Source organism: Oryzias latipes, chromosome 1 (assembly GCF_053564925.1).
Source record: "Oryzias latipes strain Hd-rR chromosome 1, Olatipes_Hd-rR_3.1".
Taxonomy (NCBI): Eukaryota; Metazoa; Chordata; class Actinopteri; order Beloniformes; family Adrianichthyidae; genus Oryzias; species Oryzias latipes.
In genome coordinates, this window is record NC_136237.1 from 42,264,457 (window position 1) to 42,277,580 (window position 13,124).

Sequence of the window (13,124 nt, forward strand, 5' to 3'; positions counted from 1 at the left end):
GACATCACAATGTGAGGACCCACTAGTTTTGATGGATTGGGAGGGGCTGCTGCTCAAGGGGCAGGTTTTTAAAGGAACACTTAGAAACGTGTGAACAGATCAAAATACCATCACTTTGGGGTTTCTTTTTGTGAGGATTGATCATTATAATTCACTTAAAAGCTAAAAAAAAAGTTGATTTCGCAAGATATAGGCTCTAGAAACTTTTGCTGTGTGTTACCCGAATGAAAGAGAGCAGCAAGCTGATTCTAGAAGCTTCTACTAAAGCAAAAAGCTAATAAATGTCAATAAAGTGAACTGAAACGTTCTTAGATGAAAGCTGAAGTGAAGGAAGGAACGATCCAATAGGGACCACTACGGTAAACCAGAACCCACAGATTCAAACCCAGAACCAGACGGATCAAGAAAGTCTGAACCCAGAACCCCAACAAACACTGTTATAGATATGAGTAAGATAAATAAAGTTTAGCCTAAATGACAAAAGGGGTTTATTTAAATATACACCTCATGAGTCAAATATTCATAATCCCTATTGTAACAGTAAAATCTGTCCAACACTAGAGGCTTTCATCTCTCATCTGTCTGCTAAAGGAACGGACAAGTAATAAAAAAAAATAAGTCTGAACCCAGAAACTGAAGATGAACTTCAAATCCTGGAAGCTCTGCCTCCGTGGGACTGAAGAGTCACAGCTGACAGATCCTGACGGCCGTCTGGGTTTTCTGTTTCAGATTCATTTTCCAAAGATTTTGACGTCCCTGAACACGTTGCAGCTTCTCTGCCTTGTTTAGTTTCAGAGCGGTCATCAGTCATCATTCCTGTTTTATCCTTTGTTTTTTGGTTCCTCTCTGAGCTCCTGGAGGTCCGTGGAGAACCCAGAAGAACAAAGACGTTCCACGGCGACAGAACCCAGAGCTTCATGACGGAACATGAGAGTAGGAGATGATCAAAGGGAAGAGGAGAGGAGGACAGATCAGACACTGCAAACCAAATGCTGACATGCATGTCAGAATATAACAACAGAAATGTGTCTTTGATTTTACCTTTCTGACAAGTTTACTGATCAAAAACTTCACAGGAGTTTAATTTTTCATCCCTTCATCATATTTACCTTTTTTTTTAGCAAAAATAAACAGAAATGTTAGTGTTCTTTGCTTTCCAACAGAAACACGAGCTTCAGTGGCTTTAATCTGGTGTGCATTAACCCGTGTTCTATCCTAGGCACTTTAGCGTTGGGAGTTGGGTCATCTAGACCCACTAGACAGTGCTCTGAACCTTTTTTCTTCAATGATTTGTGATCTTCACTGGTGTCCATGGATTACATGAAATCTTTCCACCTTTATCCACCTTTGTCATGGTAGGGAGAACACCTCAATGGAAGGGGGGGGGGTCATCTGGACCCCATAGGATAGCACAAGGGTTAAAAAAAAAAAGGTTTCAGATTCATGAGGCTTCGCTCAGAGGGAGGAGGTTGTTTCTCTCCAAATCGTTCATAACTAAAGAAAGATTCGACCCAGTGGAAGAAAGTAAAAAAAAACTGCAGCAAAAATGGTGAAAATCAGCAAAATCAAAAGTTTTTCGCTAGAATTTGAACAGAGCGTCTGATTTGCTCTGTGCTTCAGTGGACCTCAGCATGGAGCGGCTCCTCATGGTGAGACCGAGAGCCGTCAGAACCTTGGAGGCGAGGAACCGTCCTCTCTGCTCCTCCTCTGCGCTCTGACTGTCATCCTGTCAGGAGAAGAGGAGCAGACTGGAGCGGGTGGCCTCACGGCGTTTGACCTGCTGCAGCAGAGCAGCAGCTGCTCCACCCAACGGGCTGCGGTTCTGCTGGATGAACCCGACCAAACCCGCAGAACATTTGGTTCAGAGCAGCGGCTGTCAGGAGGAACAGTAACACAACCACTGTCTCCTTGATGAGACAAGCTGCTCTTCATCATCGTCTTCTCATCTGCACAGACGATGCTTCATGTCAGACCAGACTGTCCTGTGACAAAACAAAGCGTTGACCATTTCAGTCCTTTATGGGTGAATAATGATCATCTCAGGTGTGTGTAGGTGTGTGTAGGTGTGCGTAGGTGTGCGTAGGTGTGTGTAGGTGTGTGTAGCGGTTTAGGGTTTGATGCCAAAAAGATGCTTCAGAATAGAAAAATCCATCAGAGACTGAAGCTGCAGGAAAAGATGAGAACAGAGACAATAAAAAGTCAAATCTTCAGAAAGACAGTAAAGACGGATCAGAGACGTTCCGTGACGTTCCGTGACGTTCCGTGGCGTTCCGTGACGTTCCGTGGCGTTCCATGACCTTCCGTGACGCCACTTTTGTTTTTCCATCTTGCTTTTCAGAGACCTGAGCAACAACCAGATCAGTGAGATGGCTCCTGACGCCTTCAACGGCCTCCGAGCCCTCAACTCACTGTGAGTCCGGACGCCGCCTCACCGGCAGCACTCTACACACACTGATGGACAAACACACACACTGATGGACAAACACACACACTGATGGACAAACACACACACTGATGGACAAACACACACACTGATGGACAAACACACACACTGATGGACAAACACACACACTGATGGACAAACACACACACTGATGGACAAACACACACACTGATGGACAAACACACACACTGATGGAAAAACACACACACTGATGGACAAACACACACACTGATGGACAAACACACACACTGATGGACAAACACACACACTGATGGACAAACACACACACTGATGGACAAACACACACACTGATGGAAAAACACACACACTGATTGACAAACACACACACTGATGGACAAACACACACACTGATGGACAAACACACACACTGATGGACAAACACACACACTGATGGACAAACACACACACTGATGGAAAAACACACACACTGATGGAGAACCACACACACTGATGGACAAACACACACACTGATGGACAAACACACACACTGATGGACAAACACACACACTGATGGAAAAACACACACACTGATGGACAAACACACACACTGATGGAAAAACACACACACTGATGGAGAACCACACACACTGATGGACAAACACACACACTGATGGACAAACACACACACTGATGGACAAACACACACACTGATGGACAAACACACACACTGATGGACAAACACACACACTGATGGACAAACACACACACTGATGGAAAAACACACACACTGATGGACAAACACACACACTGATGGACAAACACACACACTGATGGACAAACACACACACTGATGGACAAACACACACACTGATGGACAAACACACACACTGATTGACAAACACACACACTGATGGACAAACACACACACTGATGGACAAACACACACACTGATGGACAAACACACACACTGATGGACAAACACACACACTGATGGACAAACACACACACTGATGGACAAACACACACACTGATGGAGAACCACACACACTGATGGACAAACACACACACTGATGGACAAACACACACACTGATGGACAAACACACACACTGATGGACAAACACACACACTGATGGAAAAACACACACACTGATGGACAAACACACACACTGATGGACAAACACACACACTGATGGAGAACCACACACACTGATGGACAAACACACACACTGATGGACAAACACACACACTGATGGACAAACACACACACTGATGGACAAACACACACACTGATGGACAAACACACACACTGATGGAGAACCACACACACTGATGGACAAACACACACACTGATGGACAAACACACACACTGATGGACAAACACACACACTGATGGACAAACACACACACTGATGGACAAACACACACACTGATGGAACACTTCCTGTCTGTTCTGTTTCAGGGTTCTGTACGGAAACAAGATCACGGAGCTTCCCGGCGGGATTTTTGACGGCCTGTCTTCTCTGGAGCTGCTGTGAGTGAACACACACACACACACAAACACACGTTGAAGGTGAACTTCTCAAGGGAATTAGAATCTAAAGTTCTGTAACCCTTGTGCTATCCTAGGCACTTTAACGTTGGGAGTAGGGTCATCTAGACCCACTAGACAGTGCTCTGAACCTTTTTTCTTCAATGATTTGTGATCTTCACTGGTGTCCATGGATTACATGAAATCTTTCCACCTTTATCCACCTTTGTCATGTTAGAGAGAACATGTCAATGTAAGGGGGGGGGGGGGTCATCTAAGATAGCACAAGGGTTAAGGAAGATCTTATGTTTAAAAAGAAACTTTTTTTTTTTAATCTTACAGTGAACTTTTGGTTCTGGGATTCTGACCCGGATCCAGATCTACTCTCTCATCCAGTTTCTTAACCTTCCAGGTTGCTGAATGCGAATAAGATCCACTGCGTTCGAGCGTCGGCCTTCAAAGATCTGGAGAACTTGGCTCTTCTGTCGCTGTACGACAACAAGATCCAGAGTCTGGCCAAAGGGACTTTCAGCGCGCTGCACAGCATCCAGACTCTGTAAGAACACACACGTCCCGGTTCACCGCTTTGCCCTGGGGTCCGGCTCATCCCTCCTCCGTCTTCCCATCAGCCATCTGGCCCAGAACCCCTTCGTCTGCGACTGCAACGTCAAGTGGCTGGCTGACTTCCTGCGGTCCAACCCCATCGAGACCAGCGGGGCGCGCTGCGCCAGCCCCCGCCGGCTCGCCAACAAACGCATCGCTCAGATCAAGAGCAGCAAGTTCCGATGTTCCGGTCAGTTTCCTGTGAACTGAAGATGTCTCACTTTGACCCAAACACAAAGATCCTGTGACCCCCCCAAAAGACCTCAAGCTCAGGAAAAGCTGCAGGCAGATTGTTCTTTTCTTAGTCTGTATTCCTATTTTTTCATTTAGTATATGTCTAGAGTTAGCTTTTTCAAAGAGCTTCAATCAGGAAGTGAGGTTATGTTTTTCGTGTCCAGCTTTTACAACCACAGCGATGCGTTGATGGCCAAACCCTGTTTGGATTTAAGCCGAACCTTTTATTTCCATTTCATTATTTTTGCTTCTTTCTTATGATGCAACATTTTACCAACAGAAAAAATATGTCGTCCAGTCAAAAATAGTTCAAATCGGCTAAAAACTACAGATCCCGGAGCTCCGCCCCTTCCATCAGATGTCCTCTGCAGAAAGCGAATGTCCTTCATTTCTGCAGAGATATTTAGGTTTGGGAAAGTCCTCTGCAGAGGATGGATTTATATTTCTGGTAGTCAGAAGGATAAGAAAGGATGTTTCTCTGAAGGTAAGAACGAGTTTTTCTGCATCCTGTCAGTCCCTTCGGCATCTGAGGAGGAATTTTCTTCATCCTAAATCAGCAGAAGTGTCTGTTTGAGTCAGATTGATGTTGGGATGTTGGCTGGATTGCTCCATCTTTTGTCTGTTTATGATGAGGAGCAATACTGACATCTGAACGATAACATAGTGTCCCTTTTTTCTGTTTTTGGACTAATTTAAGGATTATTTTCTGTGCTTTTTATTCTTATTTTCCCTGAAATTACTTCAAAATAAATCTTTAATTTTAGCAGGACTAAAGATGGAACCTTTTATTTCTGATCCGCCTCTTTGAGACTAGAAAACTGTCCTGAAAACAAACTCTAACTTTATTCTTCCTGATTCAAACGTCAAAACCTTCTTGACTGTTTCCATTTTCTTTTCCAACAGCCAAGGAGCAGTACCACATCCCAGGTGAGTCCTTTCACGTGGAGCTTCAGAGGAACCGGCGCTCCCACTAACCCGTGGCGTCTTCCTGTTTCAGGAGCAGAAGACCGGCGGCTGAGCCACGAGTGCAACAGCAAGCCGGTGTGTCCCGTTAAATGCCGGTGTGAAGCCAACGTGGTGGACTGCTCCAACCTGCGGCTCACCAAGTTCCCCCAACGCCTGCCGCCGTCCACCGAAGAGCTGTGAGACGCACACACACAGACACACACGCACAGACACGCACACACATGCACAGACCGCCGCCGCAACGGCGTTCTGGATGTAAAGGACCCCATTTAAAGGCTCTGCAGCCACAGAATGCAGAACACACAGAACACCCACAACATAGAACACTCAGAACACTCACTTGCAGATTCCAGAACCTCCCTGAACGCACAGAGAACCCGTTTCAGAGTCAAACCTGAGTTCTGTGTGAAAACAGAATAAAGAGACTCGCTCAAACAGAACTTCAGACAACCAGCTTGTTGCCACAAAAATGAAACAGAAAACAGAACAGGAGAATCTGAATATTTTCCCAGAATCCTCCAGTGTTCTGAAGCTGTTTGGATGGTTCCTCTGAAGAATGATCTTTCTTTGTTTTGGGCTGATTCTGGGCGGTTCTAACGCTGCGGTTCCTCCGTCTGAAGTTCCTGCTCTGAACGTCCAGTTCCTCTGCTGGTTGATGTTCTGGACGTGAACAGAGGAGCCGCTCTCTGTGCTTTCATTGTAAGCTAGCTGCAGGACAGTCCCATACCATCACTCCCCCGCCGCCGTGTTTGACAGTCAGAATGGGAAACGTTGCAGAACATGAGGTCAGACATCTTTCCTTTGGATGTCGGCTGCAGACAGAATGTGGTTCCGGTAGAGTCTTTTGGTTTGTTCAGACGGAGTTTCCTGCACGTCAGTTTTGTTTTCCTTGAGGAAACAGAAGCTTCTTCTGTCATTTTGACCTTCTGGATGTGCCATTCTGGACTGAAACCGGCAAAAGGCTCATAAAATGTCGATTCACATGATTCCTCATAAAAACAACCTTTTTTTTAAAAGAAGTTGGAAGTATGAAAAAAAAAGTCAAATTTCAGATCTTTTCAAATTATCTTTTAACTTTTCCAGACTGACATAAAATTCTTCTAATAAACATCTGGATTCTCCGGACCGGAAAACTAAAAACTCCTTTCATTTGAAGGTGCTGGTTGTCGTCATTTTATGCTGCGTTGAAGTGAAATCAAAGCTGGAAACTGAGCGGCTGATGTGAACGGATGTTTAAAGATCCGACCTTCAAACTAGTTTCCTTAAACTTCAGTTTAGTGATGAAACAGTGAAGCTGCACAGACGTGTGAGGCTTTGACTGTTTGGTTGTCCTCTCTTCCTCTCTTTCTCTTCTTCCTCTTCTTCCTCATGTGATCTCTCTGGGATTGACCCAGGCGCCTGAACAACAACGACCTCTCCACGCTGGAGGCCACCGGAGCCTTCAAGAGCCTGAAGCATCTAAAAAAAATGTAGGTCACGTCAGCACTCGACCTCCCTGTTCGTCTCTGTCAGAACATCAACCCCCCTCCCCTCCCCTCCTCAAGGCCAAAGGCAGTTCTCAGGGGTCAACAGTGTTTCTGTGACCTTTGACCCTGTCAGGGGTCCAGATCATGAGAACTCATTGAAGAACTTCTGGGACTTCGTTCCTGGAGGTTCCTGTTTGCTAGAAATGTCCAAACATTTCCAGATGAATTCGATCTCATTCTTCTGTGACTGACGGACCTGAATCCAGGTTTTCTGGCACAAACGGCTTTTTTTTAAAGCTTTTGCAGATTTTTTTTTTTTATCTTATTGAGTTTAAGGTCCCTTTAAGGTCGTGTCAAACAGCCGCTACGGACATTTTGCTCGAATTGGCACGGATGAAAATATTTCAGACGTGGTAAAAGTGAGAAAAGTTCTGGACTTTACGTGAAATTTTCACAGATGTTTCAGGAATGAACCACGTTAAAACCACGGAAGAAGTAGAAATAAACCACGTGAATAACACGTAAATCAACGTAGAACATGAACTCTGTGATTGTGTGTTGGGAACGGTTGTGGAAAGGCAAACTTGCGAATGCATCTCATAAAAATCACGTACAACTGTGTAAGACTTACGTAATTAGCTCAGAACCGAATTCACGTAGAGAGCGGACGGCCAAAACCCTCGATGGACATCTGCGAACGGGGACGAATGACGAACACAAGAAACGCGTATGAATCACGAAAGACCGAAATTCCCTCCTTTAGGAATGCATAAATGTACGTAGAGGCTGTGTGACACGGCCTTCAGAAGACTCATCGAACATTTTGAATGAAAACAACAACGTTGTCCAGTCTGGAGCAAAGCAACTCCACACCATGACACTCCCACCCTCATGCTTGACAGCTGCGATGCTGTTCATGAAATGTAGACGTTTTCCTTCAACGCTTCGAAACTAGACGTTGACTTTGTGTTTAGTTTGACCAAAATGAAGATCTGGTTCTTCTGATGCCAAACCATCGTTCTGTGACCCCTCCCCCCCTCCCCCCCCCCATTCCTTCAGAAACTTGAGCAACAACAAGATCTCAGAGATCGAGGACGGCGCGTTCGAGGGCGCCTCCTCTGTGGTGGAGCTGCACCTCACCGCCAACCTCCTGGAGTCCGTGAGAGGAAGCATGTTCAGAGGCCTGGAGAGCCTGCGGATGCTGTGAGTCCCGCCGACTCAAACCCCTTGGAGCGCCGGACGCCACGCTTTGAACGGGTTTGTGTGTCTGTGTGAGAACAGGATGCTGAGGAACAACAGGATCGGCTGCGTCCACAACAGCAGCTTCACGGGACTGACCAACGTCCGCCTGCTGTCGCTGTACGACAACCAGCTGGGCAGCGTCCTGCCCGGCGCCTTCGACGCGCTGCCCCACCTGTCCACGCTGTGAGTCGCACCTGGACCAATCAGGAGCATTCTAGACTTTTTTTTGTTATATATATATACCGTTTCCTGCCATTTTATCCAGTTTTGTCATCATGTTCCTGAAAAAAAAAGCTTTCTCCTCGAATCTTTGAGTTCCTTTGTTCCTCCGTCACATCAGAGGAGCCAGAATCTGCTCCCAGCGGTTTGTGTCTCCATCCATACTGCAGCAGAATGGAGGGAAATCAGATTGACCCTGCCCCAGGTTCCCGCTGCTCACCTGCTGGAGAACCAAAGATGTTCTGATCATGGAGAACAGACGTTCTTCTTGTTTGCGTTCGGTTCACGTGACGTTTCAGCTCCAAATCTGCTTTTCTGCCGCTCATCCCCACTTCTTTGCTGTCCATCAGGAACCTCCTGGCCAATCCCTTCAACTGTGACTGCCACCTGTCCTGGTTTGGGGCGTGGCTCAGGAGCCGCCGTATCGTCACAGGGAACCCTCGCTGCCAAAGCCCCGCCTTCCTGCGGGAGATTCCTCTGCAGGACGTAGCTGTGCCGGATTTCCGCTGTGAGGACGGTATGAGCCTTTCTGGACCTTCGGTGAAGTTGATCCAGGTTTAAGACTAGTCCTAAACTGGTTTCAGTTTGTAGAGTCTGAAAGAAGCAAAGCCTGTGCCGGGGAGGGCGGATGACCCGCCGTGACCTGAGGGGGGAAAAAAGCTGCAGGAATGTCCTCTCACCACAGGGAGGCGTTTAAAAGCCCCAAGAGGGTTTCAGCCCCAATTCGGTCAATTTGATGTGATTAAAAGACATTTCTGTACTTCCCAGCCTTGCTTTTTCTCTTATTGGTCACAAACTGTATAAATAAAATTAAAATAGCATATTGTAAAATACAAGGGACACATTTTCTGTCTTCCAAACCCGCTGTAGTCCCATCTGGGCTCAGGGGTTGCTGGAGCCTCTCCCTGAACAAAGTCACCCTCCATCACACCTGAGGGACAGTTTAGAGTCACCAACGAACCCGTGAGGCCCGTTTTTGGGTGACGAGAACTCCATCCAGAAAGAACCCAGCTGGGGTTCGAACCAGAGACGGGAGGAACGAGTCCAGAGAAAACGAATGTGGGAGTTTGGAGGCAGTTTAAAACAAAAATGAAGCTGCAGAAAGTTTTTAACAATTCATCAAAAAACGAAAGCAAACGGGTTAAATGCTGGAGTGTCAATCAAACCACTGACAATTTATGAACGAAAACAACTCTCTAAAAAGAGCTCTGCCAAAAGTTAAAACAAACTTTTTAATAACATAAACCAAAAAGTTAAAAGTTAAAAATACTTTGAATAAAAAAAGAAAAGTTTTCCAAAGTATAAGCTAATTCAGCTGCTCTTATCGTGCTGAAAGTTGTTTCTTGTATTTTATGTGTGATTAGAAGCAGGAATCAGAAATGTCACTCAACCGTCATGATGGGATGCATGAACCAGATCAGAGAAAAATGAATTATAAGCTCTCCAGAACCTCTGGAGCTTTGGCCTTTAACAGAAGCTGCAGCACCTGTTTGGCTGCTGAAAGTGATGTTTTGCCCTGCTCCTCGCCTTCAGGCTCCACGCTGGAGGACAGCCGCTGTACCGCAGGGCCGCAGTGTCCCAGCCAGTGTACCTGCATGGACACGGTGGTCCGCTGCAGCAACAAACATCTGCAGCTGCTGCCCAAGGGACTTCCTCGCAACGTCACCGAACTGTGAGTTTGTTCAGACAGAAGCGTTGACGGCTGAAACCAAGACAAAGAGGCAGAAGCATGGAGAGCAAGAAATACATTCTATCAACATCAAATGAACAAAAGCACAGACGGAAGACCTGTTTGTTGAGGGTGTTGTTGTTTGCTCTGAATGTGGAGACTGTGATGGTGGGTGGGAGTCAGGGAGCAGCCTGGATGCTGATGACAGGCTCCGCCTTTTGTCTGCAGGTACCTGGATGGGAACCAGTTCACCAGCGTTCCCCAGGAATTAGCCACCTTCCGAAACCTGCAGCTTGTGTGAGGCTCCTCTGCTCGCCGGCGCCGCGTCAAACGGCCAGTCAGTCTGACGGCTGGTGCTGAAACTTTCAGCAAACGTAGAAACTCCGGCAGGATTCCTGCGCAAAAATCCTCAGAAATTTGTTCGAAATACAGTTTTTTTTAATTTTCCGTTCCTCGGTAGGAAGTCTTTGGAAAATGCTGCAGGTCTGATCAGCTCATTTGTCAGCAAAGAATCAGAACTTTTACAGTGCAGACGTTCAACCAGAGCAGAGGCTGCACCATCAAAGTGTCCAGCAGGGGGAGCTGTGGACTGCAAAACAGAAACAAGCTGAAGAGTTTCTGCTCTGTTTGACCGGAGATGAGAGAATATGTTTATGTGTGTGTGTGTGTGTGTGTGTGTGCGTGCGTGTGTGTGTGTGTGTGTGTGTGTGTGTGCAGAACATCATTGTGAGTTGATGTTTGATGCTTTCTTCTGCAGAGACCTCAGCAACAATAAGATCAGCTCTCTCTCTGACGACTCCTTCTCCAATATGAGCCAGCTGACCACACTGTGAGTCTGCCCCCCTCCCCATGATCCTCTCCACCTTACACCCCCCCACACAGATTCATGAAACAGATTCGAACCTTTAAACATCAGGACATCTGCACGGATTCCCACCAAATTTTACTTTAGCTTTTCTCTAGAGGATCATTTGATGACGACTCCATCAAACCTCACAGGATTCGGATCATTTCAGCGCAGAGGAAACCCTGCAGGAGCATTTATGTATGGAAAACAGAGCAGAGGGGTCTTTGATCAGAATAATTGAGGCATTCGAGAGGCGGAAGATGCTCCCCGTTTCAGACGTGTGACGGAGCTCCAGAGAAGCTGAAAAGCAAACCAAAGCTCAAACATAAACGGGAAAGACACATTATTTACTCTGCATTTTCATTAATGTTGAAGATTCCCAACATTTTCCAGCTTTTTACTGAACTCTGAGCGCAGCACGAGTTTGTTAATCCAAGACAGCCTGAAGAAATCCCGAAAGAAAAGCATCCTCCTTCCTGCATTTATGGTGTAAAAACTGCGTCTTAAGACAAAAGACTGGAAAGCAAAGCCCTAAAGAAGGTGGAGATTATTAATGAGCCGACTCTGGCCTGAAAGCAGCAGCTTCCAGCTCTGCTGCCTTGGAAGAACTACTGAAAAAGATGAAAAAAGAAAGCGCCCCAGGAGGCAGCTGGGATGTAGAAACAGGAAGTTCAGTCATCCCAAACTCAAAAAGCACAGCAGATGCCTTTAAAGGCAGCAGAGAGTCATTTCCCTGCAGGTCTGGAATCCTTTTTGGAAAATTCCCTTCATTTTCAGAGTTTTAGAAAATAATGAGAAAAGGAAAAAAAACTGGATTCAGTCAAACGATAAATGTCTATAAAAGGCAAAGGAAACCATGAGGTTCAGTCGTGTTGGTTGTCTAGTTTCTGTAATCTCGACAGATCTGGTTTCTGGTTTTCACACTGAAATCTGGGGGCAGATGGCACCTTAGGGGGGGGTTTCTGCACGGGTCTGGGGCCTAAATGCAGGTGGGAAGGAAGTGATGAGCGGCTGGTTTCTGTGGATGAAGGCCTTCAGGTGTGGCTGCAGATGTGCTGCAGGCCTGTCACTCACGGAGCCTCTGTTTCTGCAGGATCCTCAGCTACAACGCGCTGCGCTGCATCCCTCCTCTGGCGCTGGCCGGCCTGCGCTCCCTCAGACTGCTGTGAGCACACGAACACACCGCCGCTCTGCTGGCGTACAGCGGACCCCTGAAGGTGACCTGCAGCCGCTCTTGTCTTTCAGTTCTCTCCATGGAAACGACATCTCTGAGCTGCAGGAGGGCATCTTCAGCGACGTGGCCTCGCTGTCTCACCTGTGAGCACTTCCTCCTTAAGCAGCTAAGCGAAAAACAGTTTTGATCTCAAAAAAGGTCGTTTTCTTTGTGCATTTCCCTTCTTCTTGTTTTTTTTTTGCCGTTTCAAAGTTATGTGAATCCACAAGAATCCATATTTTGTGATCAATTTTGTAAATGTCTGTGGATAAAGTCTGTTGTCCTGAAACCAGAAGCGTTTCTCACCAACAAGGATTCCAGCAGCTTCAAACCAAAACCCCTGAAAGACTGTGGCAGAAGAGGCTGACGGTCTTTTCTCTGCTGTGAAAAATGGACGCTGCCGGTCCAGAACCGGTTCCGTTCTCCTCACTGCTGCAGCAGCATCTGTCAGAGAAACCTGAGCCGAGCAGCAGGCCTCCTCCCTCAGAGTGGAACTGGTGTATTTAGAGACATCACATCAAAATGATGAAGGATATGCTCCGTATGTATGGATGCATCAAACCTCAGTAGGATGTTACTCATGAATTGGTTGGAAAGGTGAAACATTATACTTAAAGCTACTAGTGGGATGGCCGGCAGGCGCAGCCGCCCTCGCCGTCCCCCCCGTTAAGCCCGCCCTCATTGGCTGAGTGGCTACACGCCCCTCACTCTCCCCCTCTGCTCCAGCCACCC

General features: G+C 46.7%; 1 protein-coding gene across 1 annotated transcript in view; it reads left to right on the forward strand.

Moving 5' to 3' along the window:
- Window positions 1-13,124, forward strand: part of LOC101161946 (slit homolog 1 protein) — a 51,825-nt gene that overhangs the window by 24,231 nt on the left and 14,470 nt on the right. The window contains exons 11-25 of the mRNA XM_023955750.2: window positions 2,339-2,410; window positions 3,865-3,936; window positions 4,346-4,489; window positions 4,563-4,726; window positions 5,674-5,697; window positions 5,768-5,912; window positions 7,131-7,205; window positions 8,262-8,405; window positions 8,484-8,627; window positions 9,014-9,180; window positions 10,197-10,335; window positions 10,561-10,629; window positions 11,090-11,161; window positions 12,273-12,344; window positions 12,425-12,496. Coding sequence (XP_023811518.1) covers window positions 2,339-2,410; window positions 3,865-3,936; window positions 4,346-4,489; window positions 4,563-4,726; window positions 5,674-5,697; window positions 5,768-5,912; window positions 7,131-7,205; window positions 8,262-8,405; window positions 8,484-8,627; window positions 9,014-9,180; window positions 10,197-10,335; window positions 10,561-10,629; window positions 11,090-11,161; window positions 12,273-12,344; window positions 12,425-12,496 — 1,575 coding nt within the window. The remainder of the gene's footprint in view (window positions 1-2,338; window positions 2,411-3,864; window positions 3,937-4,345; window positions 4,490-4,562; window positions 4,727-5,673; window positions 5,698-5,767; window positions 5,913-7,130; window positions 7,206-8,261; window positions 8,406-8,483; window positions 8,628-9,013; window positions 9,181-10,196; window positions 10,336-10,560; window positions 10,630-11,089; window positions 11,162-12,272; window positions 12,345-12,424; window positions 12,497-13,124) is intronic.